Source organism: Myxine glutinosa, chromosome 5 (genome assembly GCF_964187855.1).
Source record: "Myxine glutinosa chromosome 5, kmMyxGlut1.1, whole genome shotgun sequence".
In the NCBI taxonomy this organism is placed as follows: domain Eukaryota; kingdom Metazoa; phylum Chordata; class Myxini; order Myxiniformes; family Myxinidae; genus Myxine; species Myxine glutinosa.
Genome location: NC_136265.1, coordinates 151383172 through 151410671, shown reverse-complemented (window position 1 = coordinate 151410671; position 27500 = coordinate 151383172). Strand labels below are relative to the sequence as shown.

General features: G+C 44.2%; 1 protein-coding gene across 3 annotated transcripts in view; it reads left to right on the top strand.

Moving 5' to 3' along the window:
• KIF26B (kinesin family member 26B) overlaps positions 1-27500 on the top strand; it is a 227281-nt gene that overhangs the window by 194762 nt on the left and 5019 nt on the right. For all 3 annotated transcript variants that reach the window (XM_068115929.2, XM_078778866.1, XM_078778867.1), the window contains one exon: positions 10115-10308. In XM_068115929.2, coding sequence (XP_067972030.2) covers positions 10115-10308 — 194 coding nt within the window. The remainder of the gene's footprint in view (positions 1-10114; positions 10309-27500) is intronic.

Here is a 27500-nt window from a genome sequence, read left to right as displayed (position 1 = left end):
GCTCTTCTTCTGCTCCAATCGGCTCATCTGATCATGTGCTTGTTAAAGTGGACATCTCTCTGACCATTCTCAGGGAGCCTGCTCAGCGTCGACGAGTCTGGCATTTCACTCAGGCCAACTTGCACGGTCTTCATGCAGCCATCAATCATCTGGACTGGTCTCCCATCTCTACCGCCTCTGACATAAACTCATCCTAGGAAGTCTTCCAAAGTAAATTGCTCTCTCTCTCATGCACAGATTTATCCCATCTTGTCTTCAGCTGTCATACCCTTCCTCCCGTCCATGGTACACAGAATCTTGTGGTGAGGCTGTTGCCCAGAAACAACTTGCCTTCGTCTCCTGGAAAGCAAATCCAACGGAAGGAAATCTCATTTCCTTTCACAAAGCCCGAAACAAGTGTGTGTCCACCCTCAGGAGAGCCAGGAAACAATATCTCTCCATTCTCAAGACCGAACTCTCTTATCTGTCTCCCTCTTCCAAATCCTGGTGGCGTCTGGTCAAATCTGTTTCTGGTGTTTGTTCCCCCTCCATCCCCTCCCTTACCTCAAACGGCTACACAGCTGACTCCGCACGTGAAAAAGCTGAATGCCTCAACTTTGTGTTTGCCTCTAAATCTTGTGTCCCAAACCCATCCCTCTCTGTACCCAGTCGTACCCAGCTGCTCCTGGACTCCGTGTCCTTTCCTCCTGACAAGGTGGAAAAGTTTCTGTCAACCCTCGACTCTGATTCTGCAAATGGACCTGACGGCATCAGCCCACGGGTCCTAAAATCCTGTTCTTCTGCTCTTTCACTCCCTCTCTCTGTTCTCTTCACCCGCTCTTTTGTTCAAGGTCAACTGCCATCTGCTTGGAAATCAGTCAACATCACCGCTTTGCACAAAAAAGGTGCAAAAACAGATCCTAGCAACTACAGACCAATCAGCCTTCTCCCAATTATCAGCAAAGTCATGGAATCCATCATTGCTTCGGATATGAAATCTTTCCTCTTCTCCAATGGCTTGATCTCTGATCATCAATTTGGTTTCAGACCAGGTCACTCTACTCTGGACATGCTGCTTCTGCTGTCTCAACAATGGATGGAGGTCCTCAATGCCAAACAGGAAATTAGAGCTGTCTCCCTCGACATATCACGTGCCTTCGATACGGTCTGGCACCCCGCTCTGCTCACCAAACTCTCCTCCTTTGGTATCCATGGAAATCTCCACGCATGGCTGGCGGACTTCCTCTCTAGTCGTAGTCAACGTGTGGCCCTGAATGGGTTTCTCTCATCTCCTCTTCCCTGTTCAGGCTGGAGTTCCCCAAGGCAGTGTTCTGGGCCCTGTGCTTTTTCTGGTCTTCATCAATGATCTCTCTGACTCTCTTGAAAATCCTCTCTATCTCTTTGCTGATGACTCCACTCTCTGCCACTCCATTCCTCATCCCTCAGATCGGAAGTCTGCAGCCTCCTCACTCTCTGCAGACCTGGACAAAATCACAGACTGGGCAAACAAGTGGAACATGTCTTTCAATCCTGACAAATCTCACACTCTTACGATGTCTCTCCGAAAAGACCGACTGGACAACCCTCCCATCTACTTTCTGAATAATCCTCTCCAAGAAGCTCTGTCACTCAAGCTTTTGGGTCTCACTATCTGCCATGATCTTTACTGGGAAAACCACATTTCCAAGCTGGCCTCCAAAGCCAGTCGCCGACTGGGCATCCTCCGTCGTGCGAAGTCCTTCCTTGGCACACCTGAGCTCCTCACCACATACAAGGCTTTCATCCGCAGCTCAATGGAGTACTGCTCTCCCCTCTGGGCTGGTGCTCCTGCCTCACACCTAGCTCGTCTTCACGCTGTTGAAACCAAAGCATTCAGAATCATTGGAATCTCCCGCGATGATGCTATCTCTGAGGGCCTTTCACTTACTCACTGCAGGCAGGTTGGTGGTCTTTCCGTCTTCTACCGACTCCTCTCCGGCCTTGCTCCCCCAGCTCTCTCTGGGCTGTCCCCCAAATATTCCTACAGGTTGCACAAGATCTGCCTGCAACCCTCTTATGGTTAAACTGCCAAAATCAAGACTCTCTGCTCACCTTCACTCCTTCAATTCCCCTTTTCTCCCGCCTCTGGAACAAACTCCCTCACTCTCTTCAATCCCACTCCTCCCTCCAGGTCTTTAAAACGGCTGTTCACCACCATCTCTTATCTTCCCCAATCCAAAACCTTGATCTTTTCTACCCCCGCTAATTTCACCCCAAATCCTCTTTTTGAGGTGCCGACTTCTTTCCTGGAAGTCCTTGGTGTCCTTGCGTTTTATACCTGCGTTGTAATTCACAGTTGTAATTAATCAGTCTTATTCACAGTTGTAAACCAATTGTCTGTTACTGTTATGTGAGGGAATAATAATGAATGATTTTGATACCTAAAACATATGCATGGGATGTTTATTTGTGAAGTTATTGCAATTTTAGTTTTATGTTTACGGTGAAACCGAAATAATTATTCGGCATTTTTTTGTATTTTTTGCAATTCTTTGTAAAATTTCCCGATATTATAGTATAAACCAATATTTTTACAATATGTATTGTTATTCTGCTCATTTTGACACCAAAAATAAGTTTGTAACTGAATTATTGGTCATTTTATTGACATTTTTGTATTTTCGAGAAAATCAGATATTTCGCGAGTGTCCTTTTTCACAAAATAACCCACTGTGAGGTCCCAAATCAAAATATCAAGTGTCATCCAGGCTAATATTGCTCAGGAGGTGTCATGGTTCAATCCTAGCATGGGTGACAGCTTGTAACAAACAGTTACCCCTCATGTAATTTTTTGAGATTATATTCCTAGTCTATACTGCACCACTTCCTCACAATTACCCTCTGTGAATTATTTCCTGCCTTTCTGTGTTTGTATCCTTCTCTTCTGGTTGAGAATGCAAATAGGACGCTCTTGATTGGTTAAAAAACATGCCAAGGTCAGTTTGTGTTTTGTTGTAACAGCTGAAATGTGTCACAAACTTTTGTTGGTCATCGTCACGGCTGTGTGACCTAGCCATAACTACTCTCATATCACGTCATGAAAGGTAATCCTGAATTCCCAGCTCGCCCCATGACTGCAGTAATTCACCGTTAATTCATCCCAGATCCACTTTTTTGAAATTCCGACTTCTTTCCTGGAAGTCCAAGCAGTGTCCATGTGTTTTATACCTCTCCCAACCTCCCCCCCCCCCCCCCCCATCCTTCCCATGCCTCCTCCCCACAAGCCTTCTCCCTTCCACAGATCTCTCGATGTCCCTGTTCTCTATTGTTGTACTTTTTGCTTCCCTCTCTCTCACCATCTTGTCTCCCGCTCCCCTTATTATATGTTTTATGTGTCAGTTTGTCTTTTTGTGATTCATGTTAGTTCTTACACGAGCCTCGACCTTGTATACAAAAAAAAAAGGCTACGTTTCCCTCCAGATACGTTTCTTGTTTAACCAGCATGCCCTTTGGTACACAATCGTATTGGCAGGGTGTTTGTTGGAAAAGCTTGCTGTGAAATTGTCCAGAATTGATTGGGAATTGCTATAAAGGAATCCAGTGTTAATTATCACTTCGGCTGCTCCTGAAAGCATTGTACCTGCGGTGCCGTGTGAGACGGATGGATTTAAAATTGACATCGAACTAATGCAAGTGGGATGCTTTGCCTCGGGTAAGGATCTATACATGGCTCCACCAGAAGAGTGATTTAAATTTTAAACCGTTGTTTCCATGATGCAATATTGCAGGTGAGGCAATACAACAAAATAAATCAACAAATGTGCAAAATCATCACAGAGCAAGTGCATCGGTATGATATAGTCAGGTTCACTATGTTAACAAATATAATTTCGTTCAAATTTTTTGGAGATTAGCAAAACGATACATTTTTGGAATATTCAGAGCATGAGGAATCCAAAAATTAATGTTTACATTTGCGTAGACACCTTTGCGAAAATGACACTCAGGACAGTGATGAAGATAGTCAGGTTCACTATGTAAACAAATATAATTTCGTTCAAAATTTTGGGATTAGCAAACCTGTACATTTTTGGAATCTTCAGAGCATGGAGAATCTGAAAATCAATGTTGGCATTTGCACAGACACCTGCATGGCCGCCATTTTGGATTTTGAAAATAGCCGCCATAAAATACATATTTTGCGCGATCTCGGCTTCTAGTCAACCTAGAGACTTAATTAAATATGCCAATCCTATGTTTTCTGGGTCAAGGAATCCAATAAAGGCCTCAAAATAGTGCTCAGGATTATAGAAAAGCAACAAACAAAGGTAATTGAAAACCATTCTCTTTATATTTGTGATATAACTGTATTACATAATACATGATATTGCAAGTCCTTTGAAGTTATAGGTTGTTATAGGAAGTTATAGGTAGTATCAGATTGAACTATAAGTCCTATACACAGGATCTACGAGGTCTACACCGTTCAGGAATATGCTTTTACAGATCTTCATCACTGTCCTGAGTGTCATTTTCGCAAAGGTGTCTACGCAAATGTAAACATTAATTTTTGGATTCCTCATGCTCTGAATATTCCAAAAATGTATAGTTTGGCTAATCTCCAAAAAATTTGAACGAAAAAACATAATGAACCGACTAATTGTACCAAAATGGTGGTTTGTTAGGGTTGAATATTATAGCTCTTTCATTTTTAACATAAAATGGTGCTTAAAGCAAATTCAATCTTTTCCATGTTTCAATATACTGTACATATTAAATGAATTCAACACCAATTACACACATATTATACATACATATTACATACAGACATATTATAATGTTACATACATGCATATTACAATACATATATATTATATACATATATATTACATACATACGTATTACATACAGACATATTACATATACATATTACATACATATATACATACATACATACATACATACATACATACATATTACATACAGACATATTACATACATATATATTACATACAGACATATTGCATACAGACATATTACATACATACATATTACACACATACATATTACATACATACATATTACATATTACATATACATATTACATACATATTATATACATATTACATACATACAACATATTACATACATACATATTACATACATGCATATTACATTTTCCATATACATATTAGATACATACATATTACATACATACATATTACATACAGACATATTACATACAGACATATTACATGCATGCATATTACATACAGACCTATTACATGCATACAGACCTATTACATACATACAGACCTATTACATACATACATATTACATACATACATACATACATATTACATACATACATATTACATAGACATATTACATACAGACATATTACATACAGACATATTACATACATGCATATTACATACAGACCTATGACATACATACATACATATTATATACGTACATATTACATACATACACACATACAGTGCATTCAGAAAGTATTCAGACCCCTTCACTTTTTTCACATTTTGTTATGTTGCAGCTTCATGCTGAAATCGTTTAAATTCATTTTTTTCCCTCATCAATCTACACTCAATACCCCATAATGACAAAGGGAAAACAGGATTTTAGAAAGTTTTGCAAATTAATTTAAAAGAAAAAACTGAAATATCACATTTACATAAGTATTCAGACCCTTTGCTATGACACTTGAAATTTAGCTGAGGTGCCTCCCATTTCTCTTGTTCATCTTTGAGATGTTTCTACACCTTGATTGGAGTCCACCTGTGGTAAATTCAATTGACAATCCATCCAGCAGGTCTTCTACCTTTAAATAATGCCAGGACAGCAAAATGGAAGAAATAGCAAAATGTATTGCAAGATAGCTGAGCGGATGGCACAACTACTGCTGCTCACTGGTGGTGTACGCTATCACATTAATTATTTTTACAATTTTATGATTATGATCACGAATGTTCTCAACTCTTCCTCCAAGCAAAAATAATATGATATAAAAACGATAATAAAAAATAATGACAAATAAAAATAATGTATCAACTTCAAATATTATTAAAGGTTAATGAAAATTTATTATCAATTTTGTTATAGTATTCGTTAGCTTTTTTTTTGGTTTTTCTATCCCACATCTGGGAGCTGTCTCACCTGGGTTTCAATCTAGGCCCAACTACTAACGGCATTGTGGTGTTTCACATGAGCAGGAAGGAGCATCCTTGTGTGTACCCTCCTTGGAATGGACGTTGAATGATGTGATCCATCTGCTTGCATTATTTGGTGGAGGGTAAATTCTCATGGTGTCCTTTGCGAAGAGTAGGTGAGTTATCATCGTCACTCTGAACAAATTACCAATATTGCCCTGAATGAGTGTGAGAAAGAAAATGGCAAACCACGCAGTGTAGCCCTTACATGTACCCACAAACACTGTAAAAACTAGAACGGCACTCAGTCGAGAGCATACCTCCACCTGGTTGGCCATATCACTCAATGGTGAAGAATCACGTAAAAAATTCTACTAGCTGGATCCGGATCTGGATCTTCACCAAAATTTAATCGATTCTTCCTCATCACACACACAACCTGTGCACCAGGTTTCGTCCAAATCCATCCAGAACGTTTTTTGATATCCTGCTATGTATCGTTTTTGGCCCGATCTCCCAAAGGTGAAGCATCACTTGAAAAATTAAATAATTGTCATATCCGAATCCATGTTCAGATCTTCATCGAATTGAATCGTCCTTGTCAGATACCCAACCGGTCCACCAAGTTTCGTCCAAATCCGTCCATAACGTTTTGAGATATCCTGCTACGTATCGTTTTTGGCCCTATCTCCTAATGGTGAAAATTTTTAATTGGCCGGATCCGAATCCGGATCTTCACCAAAATCTAATCATTTCATCATTGTCACATACGCTGCATCTCTGCCAAATTTCGTCCGAATCCTTCCACAACTTTTTGAGATAGTTTGTTCACAATCGGACAGACAGACAGACAAACGGACAGACAGACAGACAAACGGACAGACAGACAGGGGTGAAAACATAACCTCTATCCACCTTTGATGACGGAGGTATTTACGTCACCACAGTAGTTGGGGGTTTTTTTCGTCACTTCAGATAACTCCGCCTAATCACGGTTCTGTTCCGTCTGGCCACTCTGCCATAAAGCCCAGATCGGTGGAGTGTTGCAGTGATGGTTGTCCTTCTGGAAGTTTCTCCCATCTCCACACAGGATCTCTGGAGCTCAGCCAGTGACCATCGGGTTGTTGTTCACCTCTCTTACCAAGGCCCTTCTCCCCCGATTGCTCAGTTTGGCCGGGCGGCCAGCTCGAGGAAGAGTCCTGGTCGTTCCAAACTTCTCCCATTTAAGAATTATGGAGGCCACTGTGCTCTTGGGAACCTTCAATGCAGCAGAGATTTTTTGTCGGCTTCCCCAGATCTGTGTCTCGACACAATCCTGTCTCTGAGCTCTGCAGGCGGTTCCTTCGACCTCATGGCTTGGTTTTTGCTCTGATATGTATTGTCAGCTGTGAGACATTATATAGACAGGTGTGTGCCTTTCCAAATCATGTCCAATCAATTGAATTTACCACAGGTGGACTCCAATCAAGGTGTAGAAACATCTCAAAGATGATCAAGAGAAATGGGAGGCACCTGAGCTAAATTTCAAGTGTCATAACAAAGGGTCTGAATACTTATGTCAATGTGATATTTCAGTTTTTTCTTTTTAATAAATTTACAAAACTTTCTAAAATCCTGTTTTCTCTTTGTCATTATGGGTATTGAGTGTAGATTGATGAGGGAAAAAATGAATTTAAACGATTTCAGCATAAGGCTGCAACATAACAAAATGTGAAAAAAGTGAAGGGGTCTGAATACTTTCTGAATGCAATGTACATAGAATTTCCTTTCGGGAGTTACTGTGGGGTAGCTTAAAACCTTGCCCAGATTCTGAAGTTCGTACACCCAAAATTTGGGGCCTCGACATGCTACGGTTTGGTTATGAACGAATAACGTACAAACGCACACACGTTGCATTACAGTTTTGCTCTACTTCAATACACCTACTTTCATGACCCAATCCTGGTCATGTTCAGACCAAATGACTTAAAAATTGAATTATTTGATCGCATGTTGTATGTGTGCAAATACGGTTATGTTAAATTACTAATTGCGTAAGCAAACTCGATGGTATTCATTGAATCCATACCCTGCGCAGTCAACTTGGTGCGAGCCAACTCTTCTGGTTTGGAAGGGTTTTTTATTTGATCCAACATGGCTGCCAGACCACGTGAGCGATGACATCATACATTTATATTCTCTAATATAATTGTTGCGTAGATCACGCTCAAGAAATTTCAAACTGATTATATAAGCGTTATACTTGTCGAATTATGACGTCATAAGGCACCAATGACGTCATCGTTAGAACACTTATTCCTCACGTGGAGTTATTTACAATGAGCCACGTTTCAATTGTTCCATTAGGCGGTTTCAGAGATATAGAGGTGGAAGGTTTTTTGGTTTTTCCAAGATGGCACCTGTATTATGTGACCTATGATGTCATAATTACTCCCGCGAGGGAGTAATGCATTCGAGCGTGTCCGTGTATGTGTGTGTGTGTGTATGTGTGTGTGTGTGTGTGTTCGTGTGTTTGTGAACAAGATATCTGGAAAAGTTCTGAACGGATTTGGATGAAAGTTGGTGGGATGATTGCCCTTGGGATAAGGAAGAATGATTAGTTTTTGGTGATGCTCACGATATTATTCCGGATCCAGGAATTTTTTGAAGGATTGTTTACCATTGGAAGATAGGGCTCATTTTTTTTTGACATTATCTTCTATATATTCTATATTTAACATTGTCCTATGAAAATAGTTTTCATATTTGTTGTAAATGTAGTTTAAACTCGTGGTTATGCGTTAGAGCGGTGTATTTTGTTAGCATCGCCGTCTTCAAGGTTCTTTTTTTTCTAATAAAGACATATTCTGCCATTTTAAAACCACCAAAGTGTGTATGAGATTTCCCCGTTTCATAAAATGTATCGTTTGATACGTATAATGCTTTAAAACTGTTTTTTTTTCTTTTTCACCTCAGAAGAGATATCAACATTTACCTCAGCGAATGTCAATCGCGGTGTCAGTATTTGATGAACTTATAAAGACTTAGGTGACTTATAAGTGTGACTAGCATGTGCACGGGATTCTTCCCAGAAGAATGAGTGGTCGCATTAGCTTGTACGACTTAAAATGAGCGAGTTTTGTTTTCACGTTTGGGCCAGTTTTACATGTTGTATCCCTAAGGAATGAAACGAACGTCTTTCTGGCTTACAATTTTATTTGAAGTCACACATGCCTCAAAATACACTCACTTATATAGAATTGAACGCTGAATCCGAAAATGTAAGTGAAATTGCCTTGTTTTTTTTTAACATTATCTTCTATATATTCTAAATATATATCTGTGCAGTGTCTGTCTTGTGTTGTCACTGAACTACTCCCTCAAACTTTTGTGAAATCGTACTATTCCAACTTGACCCATGGCGGGAGTATGCGCTCTACTGAGTGGCGTTCTAATTATTATAATATTCTACTGGAGGTGGTGCTCCTATGGTGAAAATTTCGTGTCCATCTGAGCAACAGTTGCAGAGAAAAAAATTCATACTGCTCGGATCAAGCGTTATACTTGTCGAATTATGACGTCATAATGAAGGCACTGATGACATTATCATGAACCAATGACATCATTAACATATCTTATTTCCCATCGGGAGTACTTGACAATGAGCCAAGTTTCTTTTCTTTTTTCCATTGAGCAGTTTCGGAGATATGGAGTTGCAAAGTTTTTCGGTTTTTCCAAGATGGCGCCCATACCACGTGACCTATGATGTCATAACTATCATTAAAAATTCTGCAGGCAGAGGTGCTCCTATGGTAAAAATTTCTATGCAATTGGAGCAACGTTCTTGGTTCTTTGTAGACAAACAGACAGACAGACAGACAGACAAGCAAATGGACCCAAATGCAATACCCTCTCCTCTCGCGAGGGTAGTGATCAGGTGATTGTTGTGATGCAATAATGATTACAAGATTTATACTAAATTGCCTTGCTTCTGCTTATTTTCGCAGCTTCACAGAGACAACGGCCCTCTCTCGTCACCCTTCCACCGTCCCTTCCTTCATTGCCAGCCAAGCCACCAACAGCACCATCTCGCTGGGTCGATGTTCGGCCACGAGCTCCCACTGAGCCAGTTCACATCAAAGTTTATGAGATCGATGATTTTCAGAGTCTCGAACGGCCGTGGGATGACAGCAAGGAGCAGGTAAATGCCATTCAAGTTGTCTTGCAAAGCAACAAACTCTGACATATGATGTAATTTTGAAGGGCGTAACACATCTGATACATGGAGTCCAATGCCAAATGGGATTTTAGTAATGCTTCGACAAATCGATTTTGTTGTTGTATGGTGACCCATTCAAAATGGTCCACAAACAGAATACACCTATTTTCTCCTCACACCTATTATTTGTCCAAGTGTTCCACTATTTTGTCCTTCAACCCTGCTGTTGGTCACCACCCCTCTTTATACTGTTCCTTTTGTTATGTTGCATCCTGATTGATGCATTCAGTGGTCTAAGTGTTCCACGCGCCTTGATTCGGTATCCCCAAAAAAGGTGAAAAATTAATTGTGGCATGAGGTTGAAGACATTGTAATTCAGAAGAGGAAAGTATTCACACCACTTGACTTTTTCACATTTTGTTGTGATACAGCCTGAATTTAAAATTGATTTAACTTAATTTTTTGTCAATAATCTACACAAAATACCCCATAATGACAAAGTGAAAACATGTTTTTAGAAAATTTTACAAATAATTAAAAATGAAATCAAAAAATATCTAATTTACATTCGTAAGTATTCGACCCCCTGAGTCAATACTTCGAAGAAGCACCTTTGGCAGTGGTTACAGCTTTGAGTCTTCTTCGGTATGTCTGTATCAGCTTTGCAAATCTGAATTTGGGGACTTTCTCCCATTCTTCCTTGCAGATTTGCTTAAGCTCTGTTTAGTTTGATGGGAAACGTTGGTGTGAACATCAATCTTTAAGCCTTAACAGAGATCCTCAATGGGATTAAAGTCTGGGCTTTGGCTGAGCCACTCAAGGACTTTCACATTCTTGTTCTGAAGCCATTCCAGTGTTGCATCAGCTGTGTGCTTTGGGTCATTGTCCTGTTAGAAAGTAAATCTTCGCAGCAGTATAAGGTCTTTTGCAGTCTGAAGAAGGTTCTCCTCAAGGAATTGCCTGTATTGGGCTCCATTCATTGTTCCCTCCATCCTTACAAGTCTACCAGTCCCTGCCACTGGAAATCATCCCCATAACATGATGCTCCCACCACCATGCTTCACTGGTGTTAATTGAGCGATCGACTGTGATTCAAACCCAGGATCCTAGGATCCCAAGCCGGCACCCTAACCGCTAACCAGGTTACTGGTACATTCATAAAATATTGACCGACAAAACCCAACTTGTCCAGCACAGGTTTGAATGTTCTTCATGGACCCATTTTAGCCTGTTCTGCAAGTACTATATAATAAATTACATAAACAAATTATAAATAATTACAGCGATGGAATTGGAAAGATAATCATAGAATGATGAGGAATGCGACATGTGTGTGGACGCTGTTGGAAGACTGCAAAGAATTAGGCTTGTACAAGTTGAAAAGCATCAATCATAAAAATGAGGAAGTCAAATAAGCAAAACAGAGCTAATAGCTTAGATCTGGCGTGCCAAATGAGATGCGAGTTCATTCGTGAACAAATGTGGCTCTGCCAAGCTGAAAATTGAACTCTCGGCCTTGGACAGCAGCCATCACCAAGCCAATTTGTTCCTATAAATCAGACATCATTGTTCGCCATCAGGCACATCGGCCAGGGATAAGCACAAGTGAAAGAAGTTACAGTCGACAAGCAGAGGGGTGGGGATAAAAACAATTTTCCTGCACAAAAAAACCTGCTCAGAAATCAATGTTGTCATTAGACCATCTTCTGGCATTCAAGCCTGAGAGCACCGTGACGAATTACTCATGATGCTCTAATGCTCCTCCCAAAGGAAAGGCCAGTCTCTGCAGAGAGCACTACCAGCTCAAGGTAGAATGCAGCGCAGGGCCACACAGATCCTACCAATTGATTTGGTTGGAATCGCTCACACAAATTGGCAGGGAAATGACATCAATGGACTTTAATGTGGATACCAAGACATTGAGGAACAGTATACCATGCACAGAAGGCGTATTACAGGTACTAACATATGAAGTTATTCAAAATAAGTCATAATGTATATTCTAGGCACAAGTTTGCGTATTTGGTTTGTGCAAACTCAAATAAGTGAAGGTTCAAAACAAACATTGTTCAAAAATCGCTTGAGCATCCGCTCCGAGTCATGCAGGTCGGAGTTTCTATTCTGACCCTGGCCGAGTCGACATCGGGTCAACCGAAGCCTTGCTTGACACTCAGCATTTAAAGGATAGAGCTCAGATAAACCCTGTGGGTTGCAACGAATTGGGAAGAGGAAATTCCTCCTCCAATGCCCTGCTGACTGAGGAGAGAAAAGCAACATCACTGGATGGTGCTCGGAATGCTCCGGGAAGTTGTATCACTTCCCCCCAAAATCAGTAGTTCTGTTTGTCTGAAGTCAGGTCCCATGTTGTCTCATGTAATTGTCTGCATGTATATGCATGTTTTACATTGCATCCCCTGCATGAACCTTGAACCCTGTCGAAAAATAATTGCATGAAAACATTGTTTGTCATGAGAAATTACTGCCTGCATTTGGTGGGCGCTGCTCAGTCTTTTGTTCCTGTTGAACTTTGTTCACTCAGACACTTCCCTTGCTGTGAATGGGGGAACTCCTGGAGAGTTTGTGTCATTCATGTATTTGAGGTTGTGGAGTTAATGCTTGTCTTTAATCATAAACAATGCACAATTGGTTTGGGATAAACAGAGAATGTACAAAGACCCAGCAACCATTTGGAGAGTGTGTGACTCATTAGGAAAGTCACCCACAACTGGGAAGAATTCATGACTTCATCGGGATATTCACCCAGTCTTGGGAGAATTGTACGACACTGTATGGAAACTAAATTGAAAAGTACGAACAACTTTGCAAGTTTTACTGGCAGAGAACCATTCCTTCCTTGTCATGGGGAAGGAGTGGGCTTAGAGTTACTGTAAGAACCATTCCTTCCTAGTTCCATTCCTTCCTAGGAAGAAGTGTGGGTTATGGTTAAGATTTGAGATTCCATGATTGACTGTTGTTACCGTCTGTGACCTCTTCTTCTCTTATGTTTCCTCTTCTTTTTCCTTCGAGCGGAACTGCCATTGCGCACCGGATATAGACGAGAGCCAAGGTGTGGAACTGAAATGTCCCCGTCTAATCACTAGTACGAGCTATGCCAGATCAATGAAGGAAATGACATGCACAGACAGATCAGATGAACAGATGTGCTGTGGGTACAGCAGGAAGGACATAAGTCATGCAATGGGAAGGATTTGTGTTGGTGCGACAATGTACAAGAGGAAAAGGACACAGGACACCCTCGTCAGCTCGTCTACCTCCCCGTCCAGAACTCCACTCTTGACCAGACCTGTGAATCGTGGATCATACCCAGAATCCAGACTTCTCCCAGTCTTACTCGTAGACTCCGGACCGACAATAACCAATCACTGGCTGATGACCGCCCTTTATCTGTCTGGAGAGGGGAGGGGCTAGGCGGGGGTCCGGGGTTCATGCTTCACCTTTTCTGTGCGTGGCAGCAAGGGGAAAGTTTCACGCGCTACCCCGTTTGGCCCTATCACAGCGGGCTTCTTGCTGACGTCATCCTTGCAGCGAGTTTGCTGCACTCACTTTGTCTTCAGTGATGTTTGAACTTGGCCACTGCTCTGAGCTCCTCACTTAACATGGGGCGGACGTGCTCCAGGAACCCAAATGTTATGACAGGCAAGCGGAGGGTCGTGGCTGTCTGTAGGAAGTTACGGGGAAGTTCCTTTTTTTGCTTCCTGTTAATGGGGTTTGAAGATGGTGGTTCGAGGTGCACCAACGCCAGTACCTCCCTCGTACCACGCGGCTGTTGCCGACAGTTTTGAAGGTAAATGCAGGATCATGGGTATTTGCAACGGTTGTGTGGTGAAGGTCTTGAATCTGTGGGATTGTGATGAAGCAGTTCGGATCGAGCAGGGTTGGTTGAGCGTGGTGGCCAACAAAAAGGTGTCATTCTTGTACAGGAAAGTAGTTGTGGTGGTGCGGAGATCGTTAGGAGGTTGATTGCGGTTAGTGATGGTCAACTGCATCTCCTTCCTTTCTTTCTTCCAACGTAAAATTGACAACATCTACAACAGCTTGACCACCGCCGCACCCGCTCCCACTCCAACCACCAGCCCCCCCTTATCCTGCCTTCCCCTGTCTCAATTCTCCCCGGTCTCCCCTACTGACCTCTCTGAACTCCTCATAGGAATGAAAACTGCCACCTGCACTCTTGACCCCATCCCCTCCAGCTTTGTCAAGGCCTCCCTCCCTGCTCTCTCTCCACTTATCATTGCAACAATAAACTCCTCCCTGTCTACAGGCATCGTCCCACCATCCCTCAAAATTGCTGCTGTTACCCCCATTCTGAAAAAACCTGGACTAAACCCTGACACCCTAAATAACTTCAGACCCATCTCCAACCTACCCTTTCTGTCAAAAGTTTTGGAACGCGCTGTAGCCGCTCAACTCAAACATCACCTCTCTGCCAATAACCTATATGAAACATTCCAATCCGGATTCCGCTCCAACCACAGTACTGAAACTGCTCTCCTCAAAATCACCAACGACCTTCTCCTCTCCTCTGACGCTGGCAACCTCAACATTCTCGTCCTCCTCGACCTCAGCGCTGCTTTTGACACCATCGATCACACCATCCTCCTTACCCGACTTGAATCCACCTTTAACGTTACCGGCACTGCCCTCTCTTGGATTAAATCATACCTCTCTGACAGACGCCAGTTCATCTCCATCAATAACTGCAAATTCCCCACTGCTCCCCTCCCCCAAGGTGTCCCCCAAGGTTCAGTTCTTGGCCCCCTCCTCTTCATCCTTTACCTGTCCCCCCTCGGTCACTTAATCCGCCGTCATGGTCTCCAATTCCACTGCTTCGCCGATAACATCCAGCTTTTCATCTCCACCAAGTCCGTCTCCACCGACACCCACTCTATCCTGACAAACTGCATCTCTGAAATAAAATCCTGGCTTCAAATCAACTTCCTCAAACTTAACTGTGATAAATCTGAAATAATCATCATTGGCCCAAAAACGCTCACAAAATCCACCCATAACTTTGCCCTCAACATCGACGGTATCCCAGTATCCACCTCCCCTCTCATCCGGAATCTTGGCGTCATCTTTGACCAAACCCTCTCCTTTGACAAATACACTAAACAGATCACAAAGACAGCCTGCTTTCACATGAAAAACATCGCCCGTCTCCGCTCATCCCTCTCCTCCACGGCTGCAGAAACCCTCATCCACGCCTTCATCACCTCCCGTCTGGACTACTGCAATAGCCTCCTCTATGGTTCACCCTCAACAATCACCAATAAACTCCAATACATTCAGAACTCCGCTGCCCGTCTACTCACCCATTCCCGGACCCGCGACCACATCACCCCCGTCCTTTACAAGCTTCACTGGCTCCCCATCTCCCAGAGAATCCAGTACAAAATCCTCCTCTTGACCTACAAAGCCCTCCATAACCTGGCCCCATCCTACCTGGCTGACCTCCTCTCCAGACACACTCCCACCCGCAACCTCCGCTCTGCTGGTACCAACCTCCTGACCCCCCCCCCCCCCCCCCCATCCTGACCAAATTCAGATCCTGGGGGAACATGGCCTTCTCCATCGCTGCTCCCACCCTCTGGAACTCACTACCTCACACCATCAGAGACTCCTCCTCACTCACCACATTCAAAACATCACTCAAGACCCACCTGTTCAGCACTGCATTCAACATTCAACCCACAGCATTTAACCCCTGACTTTCACTTCTCCTTCTCCCTCCTTTTGCTTTAAATATTTCCCTATTGATTCTTGTCTTTTTGCAATTGTTGTTTTCATGTTTTGTTATGCATTATGTTTTGCACTCTGTCAAAGCGTCTTTGGGCTTCATGAAAAGCGCTATACAAAATAAATGAATTATTATTATTATTAATGGAGCTGCCTATATTGATGGTGACCTTTGGGAAATGGCGCGTGAATTTCAATCCCTTTTGGCGCGAATATGCAAATGGCAGCTCTGCTTTAACGCTGACTCGATGGGGATAGCTAGTGCTTTGTTTTAGAGATGAAGAGAGAAATAGAGGAAACCCTTAGCTCATCCCAAACAATGCATATTGCTCAGTGAAGGGCACCACGCAGAAGGCAGGAATATTTGAACATTTAATAAGGAATGAACTAACTCGGGAACCTAGCTGTATGTTGTGTGCCATTGCTTAGGGGAATGACGGTTTTGCAGAACTGCCACAATACATATATACACACACACACACACACACATGCTTACAAACACACACACATGCTTACAAACACACACACATGCTTACAAACACACACACACACACATACACACATACACACACACATACACACACATACATATACACAAAGAATTAAGTTAAGCACCCCTACACAACGAATTAAGGTAAGCACCCCCTAATATATATTATTTGTGTATATGTATACATTGGCATATATTCTAAGGTATGTGAGATCAAATAATGATTGGTATGACATTAGCAATTATCCATTGATGAAATTGAGTGATCAAAGTGAAAAAAAGTGATTGGTTGAGTCAGTGATCCGATCACGTGGGTCCTACACACGTTATTGACGCAAAGATCGCTAGAGGTCTTCTCAGAACAATGACTGTACGTTAGAAAACATAAACGTCATCCACACTGTCCGTGATGGACCTATAGCTCCATACTTAAATTGAGGTGAAAATATGCCTAAAATTCCCAAAAATTTTCACCTTAAATTATTCAGAATAAAATATTGAAAACGGCATGATTGTTATGTTTTTATGTGACCATAATATCACTTCTCCAGAAAATATAGCAATATCATGGGTATATTACACTGTTTTGACGACAACAAACTTGTAATGTGCGAGGTTGTAAAAAAACGGGGGGGGTGCTTAACTTAATTCTTTGTGTATACATACACACATACATACATACATACATACACACACATACACACATACACACACACATACACACACACATACATACATACACACACACATACATACATACACACATACATACATACATACATACACACACATACACACATACACACACACATACATACATACACACACACATACACACACATACACACATACATACACACACATACACACATGCATACACACACACATACACACATACACACATACATACACACATACATACACACACATACACACACACATACATACATACACACACACACATACACACATACACACACACATACACACACATACATACATACATACATACATACACACATACATACACACATGTGGGGAGGACGCCTTGATCGTAACAGAAGTCCACCAACAGATTGAGAATGACGAACTTTTATTAAATACCAATTACACAGATCTGGAGGAAAACGGAGACGTCTACAGCACGAAGGACCATCATGCCATGTCAACCTTCCTAAAAGCACATCGATTCACAGTTCAGTTATATAGGGACACGCTTTATCAGAGAATCTCCGCTAGAGTCCGGAAAGACAAAGGAACTTGCAAAGGGTCCTCCCACCGTCATCCCCAGTGGGCCAAGTCCCCCACCGTCATCCGTCCTTTCGTCTTGGAGGAGTGAAGCACGCACCGTTAGGATCCGGACCAGATGTGGTTTCAAGGATCCGAGGTGACAGAAAATATAACTCACTGAAGGGGGATTGCATTCCTGGTTCTGATAAGGCCATAAAATGTATGAGGTCGTTCGGATGAGTTCCAGGTGTTGAATGTACCTTTCAGCTCACTTTCTCATTTAAACTTAAATCCAGAGCATATTTATCGTAACTCAAGCGTCACTGTGATTATACGAAATATAGTTAATGTTTTAACAGTTTATCAAAAGGTTTATGTCTACAATCCAAGCATCCTATGTAAGGTTTCACATTTTACACATATATAATCCGCCTTCCTGCCCGCGGCTCGAGGCGCCGTCTGCGGATCAAGGAGAGAGTTTACGACTAGGTTATCTAGCCTGTAAGGAACACACGTATACAACGAAGCCATCTGTTCTGCACAGATGAAGCGAGTATTTTCTCATTTTAAACTATGGCAAAGCGAAAAACCTTTTTATTAACTATGAAATAACATTTTCGAACAGCATTTATAACATAGCTTATGCAGTAACACATCAGTCAAACGACATTTATAACAGAGCTTGTGCAGTAACACATCAGTCAAACGACATTTATAACAGAGCTTATGCAGTAACAAATCTGCTACCTGACATCCCTTCCTCTTGTCTCGTCGAGACAAAGTATCTCAAGAGACAACATGCCGCATCGGGCTTTATTGAAAGACAATCGTGTAATGCGGGTATCTCCCAAGGGCATACCGTGCGCCCATAGCGCCTCGCCCGTGCATTTGGGGAACGTGTCGTGTGGTGCGTGCTTGGAACCTGAGGGCTCAGAACATGAAATTCCATTAACGTTTCGGATCCACAACGAAGGCGTCTGGTCCAGATGAGGTTCTGCCCCGCCAGAGGGCCTGCTACCTCCCCTGCGGAACTTGCTCCCCCCACCCTTTTGCAGACGCGGTCCTTGCAGATCTTCGAAGTTAATCAACGATCATGCCCATGAGATCTCTCACGTGCTGCTGTTCTGGGGAATACATAATGTTGTCAGTATCTTGTGTCTCATGTTCCTGGTCAGGGTACACAGCGTTAAAATCCGAATCACTTGAAGCAAAGAGATCCGAAACATTTGAAGCAAAGAGAGGGACTTCCTTTATGTCAAAGTCTCCCATGGACGCCTGGTCGGCTTGCGGGTCTAGGATATCCACGTCGGGTCCCTCGACTGCCAGACCCAGCGTCGCAATCAGATCCATAGTTGGGTCGGAAGGGGGTGTACAGCTGTGAGCTTGTAATACATAAGAGGCGTTAGCCAGTACACGCAAGGGGTTTACAACACAAGTATCACAGTCATCACAAACGTCAATACAGGCAGCAGCCAGTTCCCACAAGGGATTTTCAACACAAGTATCACAGTCATCACAAAAATCAATGCAATCCTCTGAAGCACCGGTCACATCTGCCTTGTTGAAGGACCCATTCAGGTCGACGGCCTCTGTGGTCAGAACCATAGTCGTTGTCGGCGGCTTCTTCATTTTCCATCCTGTAAAGTACTTTCTCATACAGAGGAGGACTAAAGATTTCATTAGTGCCCCCCAAATTACTACCCCGATTATCACGGCCAGTGCGGTCAATAACCACTTCACTATAGTGCCCGTCCATCCCCGGAACCAGTCAGTGAGCCAGCTAAATTTATAAGAGTTCTCGCGCGCGATCCGATCGATCGTCAGGGCGTGGCTAGTTTCCCTTAGTCTCACTATTGCGGCTGACACTCCTTCGGATGGATCAGGTATGTAAGTGCAACATTTTCCCTCTATTATTCCGCATACCCCTCCTTTCTCTGCCAGGAGCATGTCCAAAGCCACCCGATTCTGCATCACCATTGTACGCATGTGAACTACCGTGTCCAATAGTATGTCATGAGCCGTAGCGGTGTCGTTTGCCACCTTTTCTAGGGCCAAAGCCAATTTATCTATCCGGAAGCTGTTCATGGCTGTGCCCGCACCTGGGAAGAAGAAGCCTAACACCTTTTCCCATAGGCTCCCGTGTAGTTTAGTGGTTCCATCTTCGTTCATGACTGACCTCTTATGTCGCCTGTCCAAGGACTTTGGGTCTAGCTCATCCAGTATCTCAACATCAGGAAGGACTGAACCAAGATAACATGTGCCCCCCCAATTATTTGGTAAATAGGGGTAAGCCTTGTCGCCGCATATAAACATTGTCCCATGGGGTGGGACCAGGTGGGTGGATAAGCACTGGAGTCCCTTTATCACCCCATTAATCCTACTAACCCCCCTAGAGAATGTTATAGCCGTTATGTTGTGGTTGTGTTTATCTTGCAGTACTATTCATAATGTAATCCCCGAGCTCCCTTGTCCCAGCTTCCCGGGGAGAGTGTAGGCGCATTCTGATTCTCCCATACGCAAGTGGCCGGAACCCTGGAGGCAGACCATCCCTTTCTGTGGTTTGACCCAGACGGGGGCAGGCCTCTCGGCCACATGGGCAATCATTGAAGGGCGATAATTAAATTGTCGGTTGCGACTCTTGCCGTTGCCAACCCCTTCTCTTTCCAGCGTGGTGACTAAACATGGGGAATCGATAGGTTGTGAGCAAAGGTCATTGAGGGACAGAGGTAGCACTATCATGTGTATTCCTGTGGTGCCTCCTTGGGGAAAGTGCATGCACGACCAGCAGTGTGTCCTATTTTGAATTGTCGCCACCTCCCTTGCCACTTTCCAATATGTGTTTTCACCCTTCTTTGGGGCCTTATCCTGGGGGTGCGGCGTGAGTATGTATTTGATGCATGGTGGTCGGGGAGTCAATAATTGTATGGTCGTAACTTCACATATCAATATCAGGGTGGTATTTCTTTCTAGTAAAGCATCCGTGGTTAAAGTGTTCGGACCTTTTCCCCATTCGAATCCTGCTCTGGCGGAACTTACTGTTGGTCCAACCTTTCCTCCCCGTTTTACTTGCCTCCGACGAGAGAGGGCAACTTGTGTTGACTTCGTTCTGTTTGGATTTGTCCTTTCCGCCCTCCACATTATATGTATCCACGGGGGGTCCTTTGGTGGTATTAGACAACATGGTACGTTTATCTTCTGTCCCCAAGTAACGCTTTGATAATGGACGTGAGACTTAGAGGTTATGTTTTCATATAATTCTTCAACATATGCCACCATGTCCGCCCACTTGAGGAGTGGGGTGGTGGGCGCTGTGCTGGTGGGGTGGTATAATCCTAGCAGTGCAAGTGTAATTAGTCCTATATGTCTGTGCAGCTCCTGCCCCATCCTGTGTGACGGTGGGTGTGGGTAGGGCCAACTTACAATGTGTGGTGTGGATCCACGAGGTCTTGCCCTCGCAAAAGACAGCGGTTGGTGTCGTCGGCAATACCTGGAATGGTCCCGTCCACCTTTTCCAGGGCGTTCTTGCAGGTGAAGTGCTCCACGAACACCTGGTCTTTTTCCTCTGGTGGAACACCTGGTCCACAAGCGCCCTGGGAACACCTGGTCACCAATTTCCTAATCCACTTTTTCCAAGTGGATCCAATTTTATCCAATATTCGATTTTAAATTCAATCCAATTTTTCTCTAATCCTTCTCTCAGCATCCCATTTGCCTGTTTCCAACATCAATAATAAATAAAAAATAAACGAAAATTATTTCAGCTAGAGTTTCAACTAGAATTACCACAAACAAACCACCATTAACCTCCATTAACCTCCCCCTATTATTTATTTATTTTCGCGAATAAACAAATAATAGAAATAACCTGGTCTAATTCCAATTCCAATTCTGGTCAGTTCTGGTGTCTGGTCACACACAATGTTTTTCTCACCCACTGTGATTCGCTCAAAATAGATTCTCACTGTTATGTCTGAAATTCGTCTCATGAAAACCCATTCAAGAGTCCGGTGTAACAGACAGACAAACACATAGACACGCCGAAGACCCCAGGGTACCCATCAAACTAGCTTGTCCCCAGATCAACAAAACAAAACTTGTAACTTACTCAATTTTTCTTTTCAATTGTCATTCCAATTGTCATTCCCTGTGCAAATTAGAGCACTCCGGACTATGTCAACAACTGAACTTTCAAGACAACAACGATAACACACACCACCTGTCCTTCACAGTAGACAACTGCATCTCCTTCCTCTCATTCATCCAAAGCAAAATTGATGACATTTTCAACAGCTCAATCACCACAACCCGCTCTATCCTGACAAACTGCATCACTGAAATAAAATCCTGGCTTCAGATCAACAACAACCAACAACGACCTCAACCACCCATAACTCTGCCCTCAACATTGATGGTTTCCCAGTATCCACCTCCCCTCACATCCGGAATCTTGGCATCATCATTGACCAAACCCTCTCCTTTGACAAATACACTAAACAGATCATAAAGACAGCCTTCTTTCACCTTAAAAACATCGCCCGTCTCCGTCCATCCCTCTCCTCCACGGCCGCAGAAACCCTCATCCACGCTTTCATCACCTCCGAATCCATCTCCACCGCCTCTTACACTAAACAGATCACAATTACTCACTCATACACTGTTGCATCATCGAAGCTGACTACTCCCTTCTGAGACCTGCGCTTTCCGATGTTTAATCCACTAATCTGCCACGTCCTCCACTACAGGTAACTCTTCCTCAGCGAGCTTACACTGCCATATTTACCTCCATGGAACAGTTGGTGGTCCTCCCAAAGGTGCATTCCGATATTTAATACAATGACACCTGAGCACTCAATTAGCCCTCCATCGTACCACAGACTTACAATCAGACAGACAGACAGACAAATAACAGAGGCGTGTCACCAGCCTCAGCACAGGACATCACCTCTCCAGACAGGCACAATATAATCCACAGTATCGAAATGCCAACTTCTATCCGGAGCCTCGCAAAGCCAAAAGTCGGGCATGTTCACTGCATTTCACGCAATTGCAACCTCCAACCACACGGGGTGTTCCACCCTGCTCCATGCTTCATGCATGCTCCAAGCTCCACGCTCCATGCATGCATGCTCCACCATGCAACCCGATCTGTACTTGGTGCGCCCCCCATAATCAGCAAGTTATAATAACCACAATACACCTGGGCACCCACCTCTTGATACCACAACTTAATCCATGTTACTTGCATCTCTTTGCATCCTCCCAAATGTCCTCCATTTAACATGACTATCCCCAGAGCTCGATCAAACACGTCACTGTACTCAGCCCGGTTAAATTAAATTCAAAGCATACTGTACCTGACGCTTCCGGTCGGCACCGGAAATCTGTTTATTTCTTGAGTCCCCTGAATCGCCTATTGAGACGTCAACGACAACCACAACAACAAAAAACAGATCTCGATATTCTCTGTTCACTAATTACGTACATGATTTCAGTTTTAACCAACAATATATGTCCTTTCTTTCCAGATTTAAGTTCTATATCCTGCCGTTAAAGCAACACCCAGTAGATTGACTCAGCCTGTCGTCCTTCCAAGGTTAGTGAATTACCTCTGACCTCTTTCCCTTGCATATCTCGAACAAAGGTCAAGTAAACTTCAAAAGGTCAAACTTCAAACGAAGAAAGGTGGTACAAACGTCGAATTGGGGTAACCAGCGCTTTCATCCCACAAATAATACAAGTCCGGCGACGTCCCGCCCCTGCAAGAACTCCACATCCGGACAGACGAACGACCATTATTGAGGCTCCACATTGCAAAATGCTAACACCCTACGAATCAAACAACCGTCAACAATCCGCCCAGGAACTTCCGTGGGAGGCATGCTCTACCATGCAGCACCCTTACTACCTGGTGCACACCTTTCGCACATCCCTCCTCGTTCGCACACTTCATCAACACACCTCCTCGCGCCCACTCCCCCTGCACTCTCCTGTGCGCCCACACAACTGCAGCCCCAGTGCCCACCCAGAGTGCCCAATCTGCGACCCACAATCTTCTCGGGGCACACACCTCCTCCTTGAAATCCATGCCTCAGAAATATAACTCCACAGACAGACACAGCAATGAAACCACAACCTCCGCTCTCTCTCCAGATCAAGGGTGTGTATCTCGCACCTCTGACCGCATTTCACACCATGACATAATTTCACACCAGCAAAACTGTAATCTTTCTCATTACACGACCCATTGACTCCCAAGGTCACATCGGCCTCAGGGATATACTCATACAATCCACAAGTCACCAATACACAATATACTCGTTAATCGCATAATTCCTGCAGGCAATTCAAGAAACCCTTTGCCAACCATTCACGGACCTCCCACCGTGCGGGGCACATCCTTTTTGAGTAGGCAGGTTATCACCTGCACTCTGAGCAAACTCCGTATTCTAAATTCAACTTCTGAATTCAGTTGAGTTGACTGAATTCTTCACTCTGTCATTGAATGAACTCTTCAATTCAAGTCAAACATACGATTCGATTCATATTCTGAATTTAATTCAACAAATTCCAAATTTCTGCCCGACTGCCGCTCGAAAGACAAAGGCAGCCCATCTTGTAACCATCTCCAAGAAACCGCTTCATATCAACGTTCCTCCGAGTGCTCTCCTGACCCGATTTATATCAAATCGCTCCCAAACACTCCCAAACAAATGAAAATCCGGACTCAGTTAAGGACCTCACCTGGTCCCTCGGATAGACGCTAAAATCGACATTCCCGGCCTGGATTTCCCGCACGTCAAGCAGACCACTTACAAAGCTTCACACCGAAACCCTCTGCTTTGCATATGTCATACAGACAAATACATTGGCCAGATACACACGTCAATTAATATCCCAATATACATTCATTCCTCATTCGTATACCAGTGAGTCTCCCAGACTTCGCGCGAACACCAGATCGACTCAAATCATGCCCCTCCTCCAGCCACTCCCATGTACAATCTTTGTTCATTCATATTACGTCTCTCATTCAAGGAAAAAGGATTTTGGGACGGGGTGGGTTGAGGTGGAAAGGGTGTGGCAGGGCGGGGGGTGTTGGGGTGTTGCCTAGAGCCCCGGGACTGAGCTCAGGTCTTGGGGGGGTGGTTTGCACGGCCCAATTCTGCGGCTGTGGAGGGGGCCCCTGCATGTTCCAGTTTTGGGGAGGGGGCCCTTGTGGGTTCCAATTTTGGGGAGGGGGCCCTTTTTTCCTGGACAAGCATTTGCAACATGTCGTCCTTTACATCGGCCTTCTTATCGTCGCCGTCGCCACATTGCTCGGCCGCTTCAACTAGTTGGTCGGTTGGGGTGTTCCTCCATCCTATCATAGCCGTTTGAATGCGCTTCCTAACTGCCGGTCTCATCCCTTCTACCAAAAAATTGTTCACTACAGCGCGAGGGAGATCTTGTGCCCGCACCTGGCCCAGTCCTCCCCACTTTAACACTGCTCTTTCTACCCTCTCTCTCCAATCGATTGCTGCTTCGCCATGTTTCTGTTTTAGGCCGTATATTTTATTCCAATCTGGCCCCGCGGCTGGCATCAGTGCGGTGTATACCCCGGTCAACAATAGGTCGACAAGGGCATTCCAATCGACGAGGGTCTGGGCCACGGTTTGGGCCGGGGTTGGTGCTACATTTGGCCAGCGTGCGTGTATTTTGGCCTGGTCCCACACCCGCGCGGGCAATACAGCCTTCCCCATATGGCAGACGTCCCGCCAATCTGCGCCTGTATCGTGTATCCACAAACGCATAAATTCCGGTATCTGACCGGGCTCGTCGGCCAGCAAGGTTCTCACCCGCTCCTGCATAGACGCCAAATCTGATTCTCTCCAGGGTACCCTGATGTTAATGGGTGCCCCCGCTCTCAGTCCTCTGGTTTTTAAGGGACACATCCCGATTGTAGGCTGTGGGTTCTCCGATTCCGTGAACCCTTCCAATGAGGGGTACAGTTCTCCTAGCCCTACTGGGGCCGCAAACCCGCTGTCCGCCCCACTAACCTCTTGTCCTCTAAATGGATTACCCGGGCTAAGGTGAACCTGAGGGGCGGCTGGTCTAGTTCTCTGGGGGTCTAACCCCTGGGGAAACAGGGGCGGGGGTGGGAGAGGTGGCGCCTGTGGCCCAGGGACAGGGCTTGGGGGGGTAGAGGCATGGTAGCTACCTCCCCTACCGCGGGGTCTTGGTCTGGATCCTGGACCAGCGGCATCAACCGCTGATTTACTTGCTTAACTGCTTACTTAATTGTCCTCTGTCCTTGTAGCTTCAATAACTACAGCTGTAATGCTTAAATTTTCAATATTTCAAAAACCACTTCTGTCCTTCCTACCTGTGGTTACCTGGCCCCTTGCTGTGAGCCTATTTATTTTCTCTTGTTCACCTGGTCCTGGTTTGTTTCTATCTGGATTTCTGTTGCTTTCTTCCTCTGTCCCTACAGCTTCAGCAACTTTCCTGCCCTCTTGTCTAGAGCTTAGTCTCGAGCTTCCTGGCTTGACCTCGTAGTTGTCACTACCTTCTTGTCAAGCCTACCTGGTACCTGCGCATTTCCCTTTTCCTGGCCATGTCCCTTTGGCCCTCTACGTTAGCCACAGCCCTTCTTTCCCTGGCATGCAATGGCATACCCCATCTTGTCTCTGGGCTGATCCTTCCTGGAAAGTTCTTGGCCACCGGCGCAGCTTTATGGCTGTCCGACCTCACATTTCCCCCTCCTCCTTGCTAACTGTAACGTTATCCTTAGCGTTACCCGTTACCCTCTTAACGTTATCCTGGTGAATTTAATAAAGGCTCGTCATTCTGAGGCTGGAAATAGCCTTTACTTACAATTTTCGTTCGGAGAGCAGGCAGTGGCAGATGACAAGGAAGCGGACTGAGCCCGCTCGAGGGAGGGAGGTTCGAATTTGGAAAAGTAGCCCTTTAATACAAGACAATGCTCACCTTAAAACAAATCAGCGTGCCGGCGCCGGCCTCAGGCAGCCTCCCTCCTGTCGTTCAGGGTCCGCTCCTCTTGTCCTCTGTCTGCTGCAATCCGAGTCACGGCACCATAAAAATGTGGGGAGGACGCCTTGATCGTAACAGAAGTCCACCAACAGATTGAGAATGACGAACTTTTATTAAATACCAATTACACAGATCTGGAGGAAAACGGAGACGTCTACAGCACGAAGGACCATCATGCCATGTCAACCTTCCTAAAAGCACATCGATTCACAGTTCAGTTATATAGGGACACGCTTTATCAGAGAATCTCCGCTAGAGTCCGGAAAGACAAAGGAACTTGCAAAGGGTCCTCCCACCGTCATCCCCAGTGGGCCAAGTCCCCCACCGTCATCCGTCCTTTCGTCTTGGAGGAGTGAAGCATGCACCGTTAGGATCCGGACCAGATGTGGTTTCAAGGCTCCGAGGTGACAGAAAATATAACTCACTGAAGGGGGATTGCATTCCTGGTTCTGATAAGCCATAAAATGTATGAGGTCGTTCGGATGAGTTCCAGGTGTTTAATGTACCTTTCAGCTCACTTTCTCATTTAAACTTAAATCCAGAGCATATTTATCGTAACTCAAGCGTCACTGTGATTATACGAAATATAGTTAATGTTTTAACAGTTTATCAAAAGGTTTATGTCTACAATCCAAGCATCCTACGTAAGGTTTCACATTTTACACAT